The sequence below is a fragment of the Ursus arctos genome, unplaced genomic scaffold (genome assembly GCF_023065955.2).
Source record: "Ursus arctos isolate Adak ecotype North America unplaced genomic scaffold, UrsArc2.0 scaffold_33, whole genome shotgun sequence".
NCBI classification, from domain to species: domain Eukaryota; kingdom Metazoa; phylum Chordata; class Mammalia; order Carnivora; family Ursidae; genus Ursus; species Ursus arctos.
This window is the reverse complement of record NW_026623019.1, coordinates 25,736,458-25,755,876: the sequence shown is the minus strand read 5'-3', so window position 1 is coordinate 25,755,876 and position 19,419 is coordinate 25,736,458. Positions and strand designations below refer to the sequence as shown.

General features: G+C 55.0%; 1 protein-coding gene across 5 annotated transcripts in view; it reads right to left on the bottom strand.

Moving 5' to 3' along the window:
- The window catches only part of DAPK1 (death associated protein kinase 1), a 176,867-nt gene that overhangs the window by 8,006 nt on the left and 149,442 nt on the right, over nt 1-19,419 (bottom strand). For all 5 annotated transcript variants that reach the window (XM_048218266.2, XM_048218268.2, XM_057305686.1 and 2 more), the window contains 5 exons: nt 9,245-9,467; nt 4,225-4,413; nt 2,881-3,078; nt 1,791-1,929; nt 484-604 (listed from right to left, as the gene is read on the bottom strand). In XM_048218266.2, coding sequence (XP_048074223.1) covers nt 484-604; nt 1,791-1,929; nt 2,881-3,078; nt 4,225-4,413; nt 9,245-9,467 — 870 coding nt within the window. The remainder of the gene's footprint in view (nt 1-483; nt 605-1,790; nt 1,930-2,880; nt 3,079-4,224; nt 4,414-9,244; nt 9,468-19,419) is intronic.

Genomic DNA, 19,419 nt, shown 5'->3' with positions numbered 1-19,419 from the left:
GGGAGGGACAGAGGGAGAGAATCCTCAAGTGGACTCCGGGCTGAGCGTGGAGCTCGATGTGGGGCTAGATCTCATGACCCACGAGATCAAGACCTGAGCCAAAACCTAGTTCGGACACTTAACTGACTGAGCCATGCAGATGCCCCTCTGCATTTTCTAAATGTTTCACAATAAGTCACTTCTGGGTAGCTTTTGTGATTTGTAAAAGGCCCTGTTACTCGTAGACCAGCCACTAAAACTGTCAGAATCCCATCGACACTAAGCAGCCCCCGTGCCCGTAACCCCCCTCATCTCCAGGCCACCTCCTTGTTCTTACCCTTCCTTCCTCCTCCCAGAGCAATGGGACACAGACACAACCACGCAGCTGCCTCGTCCCAGGGCCCCTGCGGACTGAACTTAACCACGCGGACAGCACGAGAGGCCGGCTCCGGGGTGACTGGATGTGTGGGCAAAGACGGGCCTGCGGCCTCCCAGCTCACTCACCGAGACAATCTGGCTCCGGATGTCTTGCAGGTGACTTCGAAGGACCTTCATGTCCTTAGAGCCCGAAGCGCCGGCATCCAGAACAAACAGCTTGTTTGAAATGTGAAGATCGTTCCCAAACCTAAGGGAAGAGGACGGGCCTCCTCAGGGTGCTGCCGTCCCACCAGGTGTCCCCACAGACGGCAGGCTCCTGCTGGCCTGAAAAGCTGGTCTGAAGCCAGAAAGTTCCTGTGAACTGGCAAAGGCAGCGGAGGGGCAGGGGGCGGCTCCCGTCCCACAAAACGGCAGGAACACAGTATGGGAAGATTTCAGGTCCCCTGACGCAGGACGGGTGGGGCCTGTGCCCCCTCCTTGCAAGCGAGGAGGGCAGAGACCACTGCAGGGTGATGGCGTAAGAGCAGACCATGGGCCGGAGAGCCATATGTTAGATAGAAAATATTAGTATGAGCCCTCTTTTTCCCATCAGGAAACCACAGGAAGTGTCTACAGTCAATCCACCGAGAAGTCACATTTCCAGCAGATTATACGGAGCTGTAGCTTCGAAGGTTTTTTGACAGACACTGCGTAAAAATACGTATTCCTACACTGTGACCTGTGCACGTCCACAATGATCAACGCATGTGCCAAGAAAGTCATGCCGGTATTTCCCCCTCCAGCCTCTCCCACTTTCCAGACCAGGTCAGGACCCCAAGGGACTGTCACGAGCCACGAGTGAGCGGCAACCTTGACATTGAGCAGTGCCGCTCAGGGGCACGAAGACAATCATCAGACTCGAGGCTAAAGCAACAAAAAGAACCAAGAGTCTACATCAGCCACGGTGACAACAGTTGGCGACACCGCGCTACACGACGGACATTGGGTAAGGGCTGAACTTAAACATTTCTAGGGGAGAAACATTCTCACCAAAAAATAAAAATAGAAACGAGGAGAAAAGAGAGAGAGAGATGAAAGGTGTGGGTGCGCTAGCCAGCTAGATGGGGATGGCGGACGTCAGGTCTCCACGACGCGGGCTTAAGTCTCTGATGAGGTTATTTGTCAACTAGATTTCCCTCCAGAAAGTGGAACATCAGTGCTTGAAACCCCTAACAGACGCTCCCCCGGGGCTGTGGTCCCGGGAGGTGAGGAAAGCAGTGCAGAGTCTGTTGTTTTTTATCCCGTGCTCTTTACTTCTGCTGGATCTATTTTCAATGTTTTGATAAAAATAAAAACTATACCACAAAAGGCAGCCAAGCAAAGGAGGCCTCTGATCCCTTCCTCTGGTGTCCGTGAGCTCTGTGGGATGGCCCTGGCACCAGCGACGCCCTCACCTGTTCCTGATCTCCTTGAGCAAGGACGTGTCCTTGTCATATCCGAACTCGCCTCCAGCCGGCCGAGGCACGTTCATGATGTCGGCGTGGGTGGCCACCAGAACGACGTGCAGTGGGTTCTTCAGCTTGCCGCCGAAGGCTGGGGGCAGAGAGCAGGCGTTTCATAGGGGGGTCCTCCTTCCTGGCTGCCTCCCATCCCTGGGTGAGGGGGGCCGTGCTGGCCTCTGGATGTGCAACCTGCCCACCATGCGGGCTCACCCCGAGAAGGCTCAGGCCTGGCCAACATCGGGATGAGCCTGCTTTCTGGGCTCACACCACAGAACTCGAGGGAGCTTCTCCGCTCTGCCTCCTCCCTGCTTGCACGGTGAGGGGCAACCGAACTCTGAGCAGGCGCACCCTTTACAAGACAGAGAAAGCCCTCTGAACACAGCAGCACCCCAGACGGCGGAGAGAACCGCCTGCCGTGCACGCAGACAGCCTGTCCTTAGGGGAGTGTTTAGGAAGAACACACCGAAAAGAATGAGAAGGAAGACGGCAGAGTGGAGGTACCCTGAGGAGGTTAGGTCCAATGATTTGATTATTCTATGAATTTCAAAGGAAAAAATGGAGAGCCCATTGTCTACCATGGAAGGCTGCTCCTTTTTGTTTTGTACAAAGGAACAAAAGTGTATTCCGTAATGTTTTCTTCTCTAGGAATAAAGTTAAGATGATACGTTCACTCGATATGGTCCCTTCCGTTCTTGCTGGAACTATAGAACGAGGGAGGGCTCGCTCTGCCTGTATTTCACGTACCACAGGCAGAGGCACAGAGGCCATCAAAGGACAAATTCCACTTCCACCCAACAAAAGGGACCACAGCGCTAACGTGTGGGGAGAGCACGAGACATGGTTCTCAAGGGGTTGCTCAGACTTGGAAAACATGATCATGTAATAACTCCCTGTGGACTAAGGGAGCAGCTGAGGTTCAGGAACCATCCAGAGTGGGAATCTTATCACAGGAGGGAGAGACCAGGGGAGCCTCACTGTTGGGCCCGAGCCGTAGACCCGCCCAGCGGGAAGGGCGCTCACGCACCGGGGCGCGCTAGCTTACCGATGGGTTCTTCAACTGGCACAAGAGACTTCAGGAAATTCAGCCAGAAGATCACTTGGTTCAACTGGATCTCGTAGGGTTCTTCCAGACTGAAAACGATGACGTGGATGGACGTGGGATCGTTTGCAGCAAAGTAGTCGTAACAGCAGAAATACACAGGATTTCCAGAGAATTCCCACACGCTGAAATCACCGACTCCTACAGAGAGAAGAAAGATTACTATCTGAAACACCACCAGCAAACGCCAATCACAGATCTTCTCAGCGGTTTAGGGAGAGCCAAGGGAAAGAGTGATGTCCACCTGTTTATCTGTGCCTCTTCAAGACACAGACATTCCCCCCTTCCCCACAGGGATGATTCCTCACAAGGAAGGAGTTGGAGCCACCTGCTGACGTCGGGTTCCCCATCAACAAACTCACAGTGTGAGAACGAATGTGGTAAGATTCCATATCGTCAAATAAGCATCAATTCTTTTTGGAACATGACGGGGTATCCAATGCTGGATGTAAAAGTCACTAAGATATGTAACTGAATGTAGGTTCAAGAACGACTACATTCCCCTTCCGCAGGTGAGTAAGCGACCTGCTCAGCCAGGTCAGAAGTGAGCAGGCTGTGTGCACAGGTGAGAGATGCAACAGTTGATTGGCAGTTCCGTGTCTGAAGGCGGTGGAAGGCACTGTGAGGACGAGGGGTCCATAAACTCACCCAGAGCGGGGGGCAGTGGAAGGGTCAAGCAGGGTAGAAGGCTGTGTGCCCTAGTGTTGGGGGCAGTTGCTGTCTCGTACCTGAGCGGTGGGTACAGAGGGTTTTCTTGGAAGTGTCTTAGTTCCTAAGGCACCTGGAACCTCCCAGTGACCATCCAGACACGTAGGCACCCCCAGGCCTACAAGGCCAATCCCAGCAGGACGGTGACCACCCAAGCACTGGCCTCTGGGGCAACCAGGCAGGACCACTTATGTCGTAGGATTTCAAGCTCCCTTTCCCTAATTCTTCCCCTTGTGCTTATTTGGGCCTGAAATTCTGAGTCAACAGTTACTTTGAAAGATTCAAGGGCTCTTCTGCAGCCTCCTCTTGGAGCACAGGCACCCCTGGGGACAGGACTCCAAGGTCTGGCAGCTGAGACATCAGTGTGAAGGCTTCCGGAGCACAGGCATAGCTCCTCCAGCAGGGGGAGCCCTGGGAGCCGGACTCGGGGCAGGGAAGGGGCTGGGGAGGAGCCAGGTGAGCAAGGGGTACTGAGGACAGGCTGCTCCTCTCCCTAAGCTACATGCCCCCTCGGCTCCGGGATCTCGGAGGACACTCCGCTTTTAAGAAAGGAAAACACCGGCGCGTGGGCCACTGTACCGTTCAGATAAGCATTCTGGATGTCGATGGCCTTGGTGGACTGGTCGTCGGCTGTGCAGTGCGGGTGCTGGGGCGGGGCCACCAACACCTCCAGGGTCCCTCGGGTGAGGCCCGGCTCGAACATCATGCTGCGGCTCCTCACGCTCACGTGCTCGCAGCCCGGGTACAGGTTGCTGATGCTCACGGACACTGCAGGTGGACGGGACGCGGTGAGACCAGGGCGGCCTGCGCGCCTGCTCCCCTCCCGCCCGGCCCAGCCTCGTCCCTTCCCGGGACACTCCCGTCCCCACCCCCTGCTGCTTCGGGCTGGGCGCCGTGGGCCCCCCACGTGTGCTCTGTGCTGTGGGTCGGGGACGTTGCCTTGAGTCTTCCTGCCTGCTGCACCTCGCACAGCCCTTTCCTGCACTGCTCGGTGCCCTAGAGGCGGACCCCAGGGACTGCATCTCCCGGGCGCCCCTGCTGCTTGGCTTCTGGTTGGGGTCAGCCAACAGGAGGCACTGGACAGGCTGCGGGGAGAAGGCCCAGCTACCTCCTCCCCCCTCACTCCCTGCTGCTTCCCTGACACCAGCTGTGTGTCTGTGACTCTAGACCCCCTAGAGGCTTCACCCCCCCGCCCCCTCCCCCCCCCCCCCCCCCCCCCGGCTCCAGCTGTCTCAGGAACAGGGTATCTTCCTCTGTCTTTCCGCCCGGGGGAAGGAATGGCTTCCTTCTGTCCCAGGCCCTGGATGCTTCAGTGTCTGTGGGATGTTCCCCTGACTTTTGCCCATGACACTGTCCTTCCGTTAATGTCCCCACCGGGATGCTGACTGATGCAGATGAAGCCGTCCCAATCTGGTCCATGAATTGGGTCAGGATGACTGCAAAACAAGTCTACACAGTAGCAGGCCAGGCTTGTCCAGGGAGAGCGGACAGGATTTGATAAATGACAGGCATTCCTGAACCCAAGGAGTTCTCATCCCGACAGAGTTTGTATACAGTATCATGAAAGTAATAGTGTCACAGGGAGACTCGAAATCCTAGAGGGGAAACATGAACTTTTGCTAAGTGCTGACCCCTAGTGGTGGAAAGCGGCAGGCCCGCTGGAGGAGTGGCCTCTGTGCCTGAGCAGGAGACACTGCCTCCCCTGGGCTGCTCTCTGGGGACAGCAGGCAGCCCCCCCTGCAGCGCCCCTCCTGGACACCCGCTGCCCCCCTGCTCTGGGTGTGTCCGTCCTGCTGCAGCTCCACAAGGCGACAGCCACGCCACTCTGCGGACCACGGAGCGAGTATGTGCGTGGCGGCCAGACAAGCCGTGTGGGGATGACCCCACGGGCCCTGAGGGTCTGCACACGGAGGCAGCGGCATCCACACGTCCCCTGCTCCTGCATCCTGCCTGCTGGCCCGGCCCTTCCCCTCCTGCGTTTTCAGGAGATGACGGCGCAAAGGGCCAGGTGTCTAAGGCGAACCCACCGCCTGCTGTCTGGTGATATCACTGTGCCACGGGGACATCTGTCCCGGGGAAAGGCAACAGGCCTGGCCATTCTCGCAGGGCTCAGGGGGACCAGACCTGTGGCCTGGGAGGGAGCAGAGCACGGCCCCCCAGGCACAGCAGAGCCTCTCTGCAATGACAGAGCTGCTGTGTCCATAACCAGACCCCCTTCCCTGGAGGCCACAGCTACCCCATCCAACCCACACCCCCTCCACCAACCCCATCCCCCTGGGAGGCTCTCATGGCCCCTCACACGTGCACCATGGTCTGTTTTCTCAACCGCCCTAATACTGCTCCGTGGGCATCAGGGTGGCCAGTGAGCTGGCCGCTCTAGGCCTGGCAGGCTCCGGGCTCCACGCGCTGCTGCCCCAGCCGGGACCCCTCAGCCCAGGGCATGCTTGCCTCTCGCTGGGCAGGAGGGAGCATGCTATGCAGACGCAGCTCCCAGCTCTCCCCAGCCTCAGGCCGATTACGTTGAACTGCAGCTGGGAGACCGCCGGGCTCTGGGCCTCAGATCTGGGACTGAACTCCACCTCTGGCATAGATGGGGGTACCTGAGCCCAGGGTCACACACTCCAGTGCACCCCTGAAAGGTCACTTCTGTCACAGGGCAGAATTTCACACATGGGGGTGGGCAGCCTGCTTCTGAGCCCCCTGTCCTGGTCTAGGGAACTCCGGGTGGGGGGCTGGGGGGAGAGGGGGTGACATGCAGAGCCCGTGCCCCTCTGTCTGGGGCAGCCACCCTCCTCCCCACTAACCAGCCTCAGGCAGCAACGTGACCCCAGTGTAGCTGAAGTTGCCAATTTTCCACAAGAGACCCAATATCCAGCTTTTCAGTGGAACCTTCTGAGGTGTGAATGTTGGCTGCTAATCCTATTTCCTCCCTGCCCCCGCTCCCACCACAACACTCACAACACACAGCGCGGCAGTCACCCGGGTCCTGGGTTTCAGCCTCAGCCTGAGGCAGACACGTTATGTCTCTGAGCCCCGGGTTACTTCTCTCTGCGGCGGGTTATGACACAGCCTCACAACTCGTGAGAATCCAGTGAGATGACACGTGTGCAGGACCCAAACCCAGCTCAGCACAGAGGATGTCAGCCACACACACACTGCTTTCCACGCTTCCTGGCTTCTAGGTCTTACTGTGGTTTCTCCGGAGAGCACCCACTTTGCCAGCTGGACATCCTTTGGGTGTCTTCTTGGCCTTCTCTTGTGTCTTTCCAGCATTTGTCACTTTCTTCAGTCTCGCAAATCCCTGAGGGGACTTCCTTTCACACAAGTGACCACGGAGAGCAGAGCTGTGCCTCCCGAGAGAACAAGGCCATCTGCTCCCAGGAGAAGGGAGTACAGTTTGAGGGGTTCCTCCCTTCAGCTCCTTCTGGTAGCAAAGCCAGCGTCCTCGGGGATGCTGGGAAATCAGGAAGATTCTGGAATGGACTCACGTGGGACACCAGAGAGAGCAGCTTACTTCCTACCAATCCTGTCAGGGAAGCCGGGCCCTACTCACCTGTTATCTTGACAGAGGTTTGAGGGTTCAGCCTGGAGACGCAGCTCTGAACCAAGGGAGGTTGAGAAAACAGGAGAAGCACCGTCCCCAGGAGACCCGCTCCATCTCTGTGCTGACTGTAGCTGGGGCGGCTTCTTTGGTTCAGAGTGGACATCATCCTGACAGAATCTTCTAGCACTGAGCCCCATGACCAAGTCTCCATAAGCGCTGGCTGAGGGACTCCGCTACACTCATGACCCTGGCTGATAAAACGGCCTTCCTGAGCCACATTTTATTAAGAACCTACTTCCAGATTCTTCCAGATGTGGAAGATGAATGGAGACATTACTTCTGAGGGGTGAAGGCTGAGCAGGAGACAGAATCTGTCTGTGGCTGGTTCAGTTTAGCTCCTGGGCTCCTGGGGCATAATCTTCACACCCAGTGAGGACTTACAGAAATTCCAGATCAGAGATCTAAATAGATCTCTTTGTCTCTGTCTCTCTCCCCCTTTACCTCTGTCTCTCACACACAGACTAGAAACACTGGACTGGCCCCCACACAGAGGCTGAAGGTCATGATGAAGTCTGGAAGACTACTGGCTTCAGAGAAGGTGAAAGCCATCTTGCATCTCCAAACTGAGCCAAAACTACGGACGACAATGGAAAATGTGTGCCTGAAAATACCCTTACTGCAGAGGGAGTTGTAAGCATCGTCACTAAGCACTAGCTTAGGAGTCAGACTCGTGAACTCTCAGCTGGGTGATGACGGGCAGCCCCCCTGCCCCCTCTAGGCTCCAGGAAAATGCTGGAGAGACGCCCTGTAGGCTGTTGTGTGGATTCAGCGAGTGTCGCGTGTACCACATTTTGTGCCGTTCCTGCGCTCCGAGAGTACTCACACTACGTGTCAGCAACACAGTATTCAGACTAATCACAAATCCACTGTGGTTCTTACATCTTCCCCCGGTGTCACGTCCACTGCCGTTCAGAGAAAAGAAGTTGTAAAGGGCACATGACTCTCAGTCAAGAGTCCCTCAGCGCCGAAGAATGCTCCCCAGACAGCCTCCCTCAGGGAGAGAGGGATAACATGGAAACGAAACTTTAAAATCACGTTCGCCATGTGGGGAACTGATAGGACACCTTGTAATATCATGTAGAGGAAATGGATCCTTGCTCAAAATTGAGACTGAGGAAACTCGTTGGAGGGTTATAGTCTTATCGTTGCAAAATATACTTCCCTCACTCAGGGGGACTTGGGAGGAACAACATTCCAGATGGCACAATTCCTAGTGTTCTTCGTGGTGCTTCTCCCCAGGGTGGGGGGAGGCGGGAAAGGACAGGCACGCTGGAGGTCTGGACGGAATCCACCCACAACCGTGTCTAAGACGACGCGGAAGACAGCAGAGCTCGCCTCCCAGTCAGGCTCCACGTGACGAACCCACCATGATATCATTAGGGAGCCTTTCAACATCACCAGCCAACGCTAAGACGCACAGAGATGGAATCGAATTCTGTTGCTATGATCTCGTGCTATGAATGCCCAGCTTTCCAAGAAGTAAGCCTAAGGGGGAGAGCCCATCCTGGGGCCAATATTCCATGTGTATAGTCTGGAACCTGTATCTGTCCATGTGAGTTTTGTCTTCAAGGGCGAGTACCCTGGTCTGTGACTGTTACCCACACAGCAGATATGTTTTATTCTGTCCCACTGTATCTAAAATAAATTCATGTAAAGTGCACATAACATGCAATTCACCAAATTAACCATTTTAGAGTAGAACGCGACACCATTCTGGGATTTGCGCATTTGCAATTTGGACCTTTGTGTCTGTGACCGTGATTTCGGTGAGGCCCTGGCCTTGCTATTGTTGGGCCATCTGCGATGCAGGCCAAGAAGGGGGTCACGGGGCCCAGACCAGGGCTAGACCACCCCTAAAACCAACAAGACAGTGAGATCAGGTCACCACAGGCCAGGTAACCAACACACAGCCACCACTCACACTAGATCTTGACACCAGACAGCACAAAAGCAAGCACCGAGTGGAGAGCCGGGGGCCGGGGTGCAGGTGCCTACCTGCCGGCTTGGATGCCAGCGGCGAGGGCGGGAACCGGGTGGAGTTGGTAGAGGAGAGTCTGGGCCGGCGTCTCCTGAAGAAGCTTCTCAGCAGCCCACACTTGAGAGATTCCACCAGCGTGGTCTTCCCAGAGCCCGAGTGGCCAAACAGCTTCAGTTTGATTCTGGATTGCAGGGTCTGCGTGGGTCGCAGCTGCTGGATGAAGAGTCCCCGGTGAGCGTCCTAAACACGGAGGGAAAGGGCTGAATTAGTCACAGTAAAGAGAAGGCTCTGAGCAAACTGCCGATGCGGATTCTCATGGTTTGGCACTCTCGCCGGGTCCTTCTTGATCTGAGATTTCTCTGTGATGAGAAGTTTTAAGAGCTACTGTCTTAGGAACTATTAAATATGCAATACAGTGTTATTGACTGTGGTCCTGTCGTGTACATCCTGGCACTTGTTTTGTAACTGGAAGTCTGTACCCTGGTCCTCGATTCTTACCCATGGTGCTGATGAGTTTTGTTCTATCCCGTTGTATCTACAAAAGAAATTCATGTAAAGTACAAGTAACATACAATTCCCTGTTTCAGCCGTTTTAACGAGGACTGATGCTCCAGGCGTTACTACGTGTACAATGTGTGTGCCTGGCCCGGCTCTCTGGTTCCACAGTGTTTCCATCACCTACGGAAGCCCCAAGGCCATCCGCAGTCACTGCTCCCTTCCCCACCCAGCCCCTGGAACCAAAATTCAGCTCTCTGTGGCCACGCATGTGCGTAGGTCCGTGGCATTTTGGTGCGCGAGGAAGGGTGGAGTAACTCCTGTGAAGCCGTCGATTTAAAAGGGAACCTGGGGTGGCCTGTCAGACGGGCCAGGGACACCTGCTCCTCTGCATGGAGGGGTCTGGTTCCCTCCCGACACCGTGATGGTACTGGATGCTGAGAAGGAGGGCATCATGAGTACAAACACAAATGCTGGGACAGGGCCGGGGGGCCGATAGCCTTCCCGCTGTCCTCCCTCTCTGCCCTGCAGGGAGAAGCAGGAGAATTCACAGACTCACACACTCGCTCATCAGCAGACATTCTGGAGCAGCCCATGGGCTAAACACAGTGCAGGGAACAAGAAGGTCTAGACCCGGGCAGATCCATGTCCTGGGGAGACACAGACGTGTGAACACTGACACCAAACATAACAAGAGCGCTCGGGACGGTGCGGGCAGGTGCTCTGTGCAGCCAGAGATCCCCCCGCGAGGCTGCATAGGGATGCATCACTCCCGTGGCCCCTGGCTCCATCCGGCCCCACAGGCAGCCTCGTTATCCACCCCCAGCTTACTCCCGGCTCCAGAACAGGGGCCCCTTGGAGCTGTGGGGTGCAGCTGCGGGGGGATTCCTTTCCTGACCCAGGATGGTCCCACTGCTCTAACCTATTGACTTGCATGCATCCAGGGGACCCCTCCTGCTGGGATCTCTCCAGGAACATTCCTCCCCAGGAGGCTCTGGCCCAGGTGGCGTTCCCCATTGTGCCCCTGTCAGACTGTAGGGTGATGTGGGACACTCTTCCCTCCCGACCGGGAACCAACTTGAGGGGAGGGACAGTGTCCCCAGCACCTGGCAGGGAGGTGCTCAGTAAAGAAGTGCGCTAGAAATGACAGGATTCGGGGGGACCACACAGGACCCTCTCAGAGGGAACTGCCTGCTCTTAGTCTCCTGTGACCTCAGGTCTGGCGGACACTGCATCCACTTCCAACCCCGGGAGGGGGGATTTGCTGCTGCTCTCTCCCCGCACAGCCACTGTGGCTTCCTGCACTGACCACCCAGCAAGCTCACCTGTAGACAGCTCTGCTGAAGGCTCCCTGCCCTCCCCCATTTCTGTGTGGGACCCTGACTCTCCTTCTCCACGTGGCAACACTGCCCCCTAGCGGGCATGCTGGAAATGGGCGGCTACAGCTTCAGCTCAGGATGTTGGGGGTGCTCCTGGATGTGGGTGCTGTGTGTTCAAACAGGTTCACAGAGTGTCCTGCACGGTAATGATTCCTGGGTCCACCTGACCTCTGAGTGTCTGCTGAGCACTTATATAAGAGAAAAAACTTGTTTATGATTATGTGACCTTAGGACTTAAGGGCATGTTTTGGAGAGTATGGTTTAACAGTTACTGAGATTTCCAAGAATGCAGACAATCGATAAACTCGTAAAAATATTTACATATAATCTTTCATGAGCTCCTACCCTCACTTCTGCAAATCAGGTCAGCAGGCGGCCCCAGTGGCCGCACGCCATCCCAGACTCCAGGACGCATGGGCGTCTGTGGGCACTGCCTACGTGACTGTGGATGGGTCCCCATATCTGCCAATTTCACTACGCACCCTCATGCCCTGGGCTCCGGTACTGACACACTGAAACACGTATTATTTCACTATAGATATTTCCTTTGATGTCTTTGTTCTGTTACAGGGAGGGCGTCCCATTCACTAAAACCACCTCTGCAGGGACTTGTCTCCTGTGAACTTCATTCGGGTGAGGAAAGGGGGCATGGGCAAGGGTGTGTGGCCGGTGTTGCTGGGTGGGCTGGGGTCACAAACCGCACCCCACGCAGTGCTCTGTAAAGCATGAGGTTGTCCTTATTCCGGTTTCTCCTTGAGCCTCAAATCTCGGTAGGTTCAGACACAAAGTGCTGCCGGGGAGGGAGAGAGCTGGATCTTGCCAGCAATTGCCCTGGATTCTGACCCAGGTCAGCGCAGAGGCTGGAGATGGTCTGTTCTGACAGTTACTCATGCTGCCGACCAGGCTGGAAGAATTGGGGCGCTCGCTGGATTTCTCCTCGATGCCGGATACTACTGCAGATAAGCCCTCGACCCCCTGAAGCACATCTGCCTCCCCTCACTCTAAGTCAACCCTCAAGGCCAGCCCTTCCTCTCCCTTCCCTTTAAATCAGGCCCGGCTCCCACCTCCCCTGCACGGGAAGGGTCTGAGCTACAGTCACCCCATCCTGTGAGCATCACCGTCCACGAGTCTCGCCGAGTAGATCACAACATTCGCCACCTATTTGGTGACGACACAACTTACTAACACACCAGTTCTTTGTGTGAAGCCAGTGTCTCCTTCTCCTGGGACAAGGGAAAGGCAGAAAACCTGCTTCTGCCTGTAATCAAACTGCTGGGTCCTGGGTGCACTGTGCCATTTTAATTGGCTCATGGCCCTTTTCTGCCCTTATGCCTTGTGGATCTTGGCACCTTGACTTTGGCCACCACATCTGTCCTGTGTGCAGGACTGAGGGTATGTTTGTCCCCTCTGCCTGAGCTCCTCAGGCCCTTGCACTCTGAGAAGACTAGAGGCATGGTAACCATGGGGCATTGCTGCTGCCCCAGCACGCTTCCAGAAGCTTCTCTGACCCACGGCTGGCGTGTTCCTGGCAGCTGGGGGGCTTCGTGTCTATGCCTTGCTCAGCGCTGCCCTTGCCTGAGTATAATTCACTCCTTTGAATTCCACGCAGGGTAGTGGGGGCCAGAAGCTGCTGACAATGTGCTTGCCTGACTCCTGGGCGAGCCCCAGGACAGAGGCAGGTGGGGACAAAGACTCTTTTTGTCCTAACTCTAGTCGAAGTGCTTTGTGTCAAGGCTCTGAACTTGGGCCTTGTCCTTGGCCAAGTTAGTTCCATTTTAGCAAGAATCCTGCCTGGTCAGTTTAGTAAAAACTCTGCTCCTTCCTATGTAATGAAATTTCTCACCCCTCCCTGATATGTGGTCCCCTGCCTGGCCTGCCTTCGGCAAGAATCCTGTTGAGTAGCTGTATCGTGACCTTTAACACTCTTATTTTCCTGCTGCCTCCACATCCCCACAAATAGGCTTTGAGCAGTGGCCCAGGCATATCAGGGTGATAAGGTAAGCCATGTCTTTACCCCCAAATTTAACCCAGTGACACTCAAATGCTAATGACATTCCTTTTATACCCCACCGTGATCCCCCATAAAGGCCCTTGCTAGTGGTCCTCTCCGCTTCCCCTGCGTAGATGAGCCCCACCCTGCTGGCCTTGCCTGGGACTGACTCATCCACCCTTCATCTTGTCTTTGGGAAGATAAGTGTGGAAACAGTTCTTCCCATCAAGATGGACAGATCTCAGATCTGCCATAAGGCAAGACAGCAGAACAGGAGTCTTCTCCTCTCTAAGGAGACCTGACCTGGTCCTGCAGGATGATCCCTCTTCCTGCTCACAGAGAGCCTTGGAGAATCTGAACACAGCTGATTTTGATTTAGAAGTACAAAGAAGGGGGCGCCTGGGTGGCACAGCGGTTAAGCGTCTGCCTTCGGCTCAGGGCGTGATCCCGGCGTTGTGGGATCGAGCCCCACATCGGGCTCCTCAGCTATGAGCCTGCTTCTTCCTCTCCCACTCCCCCTGCTTGTGTTCCCTCTCTCGCTGGCTGTCTCTATCTCTGTCAGATAAATAAATAAAATCTTAAAAAAAAAAAAAAAAAAGAAGTACAAAGAAGGTCCTGAAATCTCTCCCAGACTGCTGATGGGCAGCGCATTTTCTCCCATCACCACTAGGTGGCGGCACAGGGACCGGTGTGGGCGTGGACCAGTGTCTGGGGAAAGGGGCTGCCAGCAACCTGACTGGGGTTTTGATGCAGAGAAGGTCTGAGGAGGATAGTGAGTGGCTCCTGGCTTGCTCTGAAGGCGGTAGAATACCGATTTCTTAGGAGGGAGCACACAAGTCCATCTGGGGTCTCTATCTACCAGGAGTTCCAAGAGCACCTGCGCCCCGGTTGGCCACAAAGCCCCACCTGATCAGACTCTCCCAGCAGTGATACCTGGGGAATGAGGAGCTGGGACCATGGTGTTTCCTAAATTCTGGCTCCTGCCTCGAAATAGTCTCCTGTGTATATCCATCCACCCCCCCCCCCCCCCCCGACCCTCCCAGACCCTCCCGGCCAGCCCCAGCCCCAGGCAGGTACGTGTGGCTGGCTGCAGAGGTGAGGCCTGGAGAGTCCATGGCTGTGGGCCTCCTGCAGGCAGGGCTGCCAGGCTCAGGAAATGGGAAAGTGGCAGAGAACCTGAGGAATGCAAATTCTAAACCAGTCCCGCCTTCCAGGGGGTCGGAAAGTGTATTTGTGTAAGTCGGAGGTAGAACATAGCTTCCCTATTTGTTTGCTTTACCTTTATACTTTAAATATTTACCCAGGGATGGGGGCCTCCGTTTGCATCCTGCCCACCACTCACAAAGTAACAAGCCTGGACAGCCCGTCCGAATGCTGTCAGATTTCACCTGGCTGCCAAGACCACCTTCGACCTGGTCTCTCTGGGCAGTCAGAAGCAAAGTCCCAAAATCAGAGTCAGGTCTTGCTCCCTCCTACCTGCTGAACACAGCTGGACCAAACTCAGTCTCCTGACCTAGGTTTGACAAGCCGCCTACCTCTCTGATGGGGCAGGGTTCTCCCCAAGAGCCCCTTGCTCAAGCCTCAGTGCCAGACTCCTCCCCCCTCCTTTTGGTCTGGTTCCTGCGACACACCCAGTTCTCTACTGCCCCAGGCCCTTTGCACTCACTATTCCCTCTGCTTTCCCCCAGCGCCCCCTCTGGCTGCCTCCCTCTCCAATATTTGGGAGACATTTAAACATTAATGTCTCCAATATTTGGAGACATTTAGACATTAAATGTCACCAGCAGAGAGGTGTCCCCTGAGCAGTGGATGGAAAGTAACCCACTTCCCTTCTCTTATTTCACCCTGTTTTCATCCCTGCACATATAGCAGGGGCAGCAATCCTCTGTGAAGGGCCAGGTGATCTCTCCTGTATCCAGAAATCAGCGATAGACAGTAGGAAATCAAGGGGTATGGCTGTGTTCCAATAAAGCTTTATTTACAAAAACAGATGGTGGGCTGACTGTGGCTCCCAGGCCATTGTCTGCCAACCCCTGACTTACCCCATCTGGCATTTTTCTTATTTGTTTCTAGCCTGAATCTTGCCTCTTGTTCACTGTGGTCTCTCCTGTGCGTAGAACGGTTCTTAGCATATCTAGACACTGTGAATCTCTTTTAAATGAATATTATTTGGTAACTGCATTGCTCTTTGACACCCTGGTGAATCCTGGTTTCTAGTTAACTTTCTTCCTGCACCTTTGCCCCTGGCAATTTAGCTTCATGTTCTCATCCGCAAACAGGACTGAACATCAGCGGATTGACAGGGAAGACCATGGGCAATCTGGCAAAGCCAGATAAGAGCAAGCTGAGGTGATGTGGCTTCCCCTGCAGTCAGACCCAGCAAGAGAGGAGCCGCAACTCTTAATTATGCAAATGTAGCTTACCTGTGCTGAATTTTAAATTCTGGACAAACTCTTCCTTCTATTTCCCAAAGTATTCTTAGGCACCTTTCTCCACTGTCTCATCTTAGGCGTAAGAAAAGCAACTATTTTAATATCAGCTTATGGAAATCTATTTGGAAGGACAATCAAGCCCCCAATGTCAGGAGACTGAGCAATGTGGTGGGCTCCTCGGGACAGCACCAGGGGCTCCCGCACACCCCTGCCCCCACTCACTTCGCGGGGAACTGGGGGAACGTACCTCGCCCAGCTCAGACCTGCCCCGTGTTCCTCCCGCCCCCACAAGCTCTGGCCTCGGCCACCCTCACCCCCACCCTGCCCAGACGCACTGGGGGCAAGGTCTCCTCTCCCCAGGGTCAGGCCCCTGGCGCTAAGGACCCAGGGAGTCTCTCACTCTGCTCCGGCCAGTGCTCTGCTGCCCCCTGCAGGCCAACAAGATGACTGTGGTTGTGTTTCTGGAACAGGGAGTCCCATGGCTTCCTTAGGGGACCTTCTTAGACTTGTCAACTGATTCGAGGTGCAGACAAGGGGGCGTTTCTGTTGCTAATCAGGCCCACCTGGAAGCCTATGGAATGGCAAGGCAAGGTAAGGCCACCCCTGGCTGTGCAGACACAGACTTCTCCCCAGGAATGTGTTCAGGATCCATATGAGGGGGTCTTATGGAGGGCGGCTCCCCCCAGGGCATGTCAGGAAATGCATAGAGGTGATTTTTTTTATTTCACAATGAATGGGGGAGGGGAGGCTATGACATGAGCTGCTTGGAGGGTCCACAAGGCCTGCAAGGACAGGAAGTCCCCCCACCCCAAAATGCCCACCCCACCCTGGAGAGAAACAGGGGGAGCATCCAGGAGGAAATGAATGGGAAGGAAATGGGGACAAGAGGCTCCTAAGTAGAAACTGCTCTCTTCCCTTCCCTTCTGTGTCTTTACCGGTTGTGATTACGCTCCTCGGCCACGTGACGTCAGTTACAACTGAAACACGTCTACTGCCTTGCCTTCTCTGCGGGGAGTGCCTGCCCCTGGGACCACCTACCACGAGTCCTTGCTGACCATTCCCCAGGGTCGCTCCTGCGACAACTCAGTACTTTCAGGAACCAGATGCCTGTACTGCGTGTCCCCAAGCCCCAAGCAGCTGCTTATTGGGAGATTCATTTATGTAAAAAAAAAAAAAAAAAAAAAAGATGTGGTTAGAGGGACACCTGGGTGGCTCAGTCGGTTGAGCGTCTGCCTTCAGCCCAGGTCATGATCCCAGGGTCCTGGAATCGAGCCCCACATCAGGCTCCCTGCTCCACGGAGAACCTGCTTCTCCCGCTGCCTGCCTCTCTCCCTGCTTGTGCGCGCTACCCCCCCCCCCCGCAAATAAATAAATAAAATCTTAAAAAAAAAAAAAGAATGTGGTTAGAAACACATGGCAGCCAACTCCTCCCTCTCTGGCTCATCAGGAAGCTGGGGTCTAGAGCCCCCTGAGGGAACGTCTGAGGCAAACAACCTCTTGAGTCGCACTGACCACGGAGTCCAGGAGATTCTCCTGAACGAGCAGGCCCTGGTGACCCCGGGAAGGAGATCGGAGCTCACCACGCAGCAAGTGAGCTCAACACGGGGGAAGGACCCCCTCCCCAAGGCTGGGAGGAATCAGCACAGACGCCCAGAGCCCACTGAGGGCACAGGAAGCGGACATTTCTATTTCAGGCCTGAATGTGGGCGCTGAGCTAATGAGCTCTGCTCAGCCTCAGTGAGCCCGTTTTTCCTTCAGGAACAGCTCCATGTCCGGGATGTCCTAAAATGACCTCCAGGACTGAAGGACGGCTGTCCTGCCACAGCTGCCGGGGGCCTTGTAGACACGCCCACATCTGCTCCTGGGCGCTGGACCACAGGACGGGCCACCACAGGGAAATCTTTATGTCTCCCTGGGGACTCAGGGAGGGGTCTGCAGGACAGCAACAAGAGCCAACACGTGGTGCTTACTGTGTGCAGACGCTGTTCTAAAGGCGTCATTTATATTGCCGCCATACCACAAGGGAGCACAATAATTACACCATTTGAGGAACAGGAAACTGAGGCACAGAGCTGCTAGAAGGTAGCAGTGCTGGGATTTGAGCCGGAGCCGTCTGACGCCCGAGTCTGGGCCCTCGGTCACCACTTTAGATTTTGCCTCTGTGCATTCAGGGCACCAACAGGAACGATGTCCTTTGCTCACAGGAATTAAAATGATTTTTCTTTGCCTTGACCTCTCCTTAGAGAACAATCCCAGGATAATGGTAAAATACTAGACATTGGAATATTCTCTATCCCATCCTTCTTTTAGCAGTCTAGGCACCAAAACACAGGGGTGCCAATCGGTGAGACAGAATAAAGGAACCTGAAACTGGGACAGTGCAAGAGCCTGCCTATCCCGATGTAAAGATTCTAGGCTGGAGAACAGCTAGCCAGCTCCCCTGGGCGCAGGGGGTCAGCATTAGCACCACACAAGCTTCTCTGTGTTTATACTTCCAATTACAAAAGCAATGTAAGCACAGGGCAGGGAATCTGGGAGCAGATTAAGGGAGAAAGCACTTTAACCCCACCAGTCTGATCCCACCTCGGCCGTCACATCAGGGCTTGTCCTTCCTGTCCTCTGTCTGGGCTTTACTGACTGTTTCAGACCCATCATTGCAATGACCTGGCTTTGCACCCAGCCTGGCAATCCACTTTTAAATAAAAGCATGGACCTTTCCTGAAGGGGAGACGGGCAGTTAAACACAGCACAGCCCAAGGGAAAGCTGTGTCACTCTGCCCGAGGATGATGTCTCCCGGGTGACCCCCCGGCCGAGTGCGGCTCATGGTCTGCCATTGATTGCTGCTTAAAAACGAGTGGCCGCCCCTTCCCGGGGTCCGGGCTCTGTGCGAAGTCTCTGAGATGGTATGCAGCACTCCAAGCCGGGAAAGATATGCCAGACGCCTCACTGTGAGAAGCATGCTGGCTGGGACTGTTGAGCCCACACACAGCAGGGGCGACGCTGGCACTCAGATTCGGGTGGTGGCGCCCAGAGTGGGGTGTGGGTCCCAGTCGTCCTCTGTGGAATGGGGGGAACCCGAGAATCCCTGACCCAGCACGTGTATGCACTTGTAAGGTGTTCGGCCTAATGGAATCTCTCCCTCCCCCAGTGGGCTGTAAGAGAGAGATCTGATAAGTAACAGGAAAAGTGCATCCTCATCGAGCCACGGGGGAGGCCAGACTCCACGTCAGGTTCTTTTCCCTGTAGATGGCACTGTCACTAGTAACTGACTTAAAACTGCCCTTGTCTTGCGACCGCTTGCCTGTAAATGTAAGCCTCTATGGGGGCGCCTGGGTGGCTCCGTCGGTTAAACGTCCAACCCCTGATTTTGGCTCAGGTCATGATCCCAGGATCATGAGATCGAGCGCCCCCATCAGACTCCACAGTCAGCAGGGAGTCTGCTTCTCTCCTCTCGCTGCCCCTCCCCCTGCTCACGTGAGCATTCTCTCTCTCTCTCTCTCTCTCTCTTTCAAATCAATAACTAAATAAAATAAACATAAGTCTCTGCCCTCAAATGCAGGGCACCTGGCTATCAAATCCACCCAAAGTCAAAGGCTGCAAACACTTGAGCCAAGGTGGCCTGTTGCCGTGTTGCACACTGCTCCATTCTTCCATGTGCTGGCAGACATACTGCTTCAAGTTAAGAGAAATTTAAAGATTAGGAGACTTTATGTGAAAGTTCCTTGTTGATTTGCTGACAGTGACTCTCAGGCTCCACCCCCTTCGTAAGCAAAAACACTTTCCCTTGTTTGTCTTGCCCAAACTCTCCCCCACAGTGAGACAGTGGGCGGCGGTGCAGGTCGGAGAACAAGTCCACAGCGAACGCACGCATTCCCTGCAAGAACGCGTACGGCGA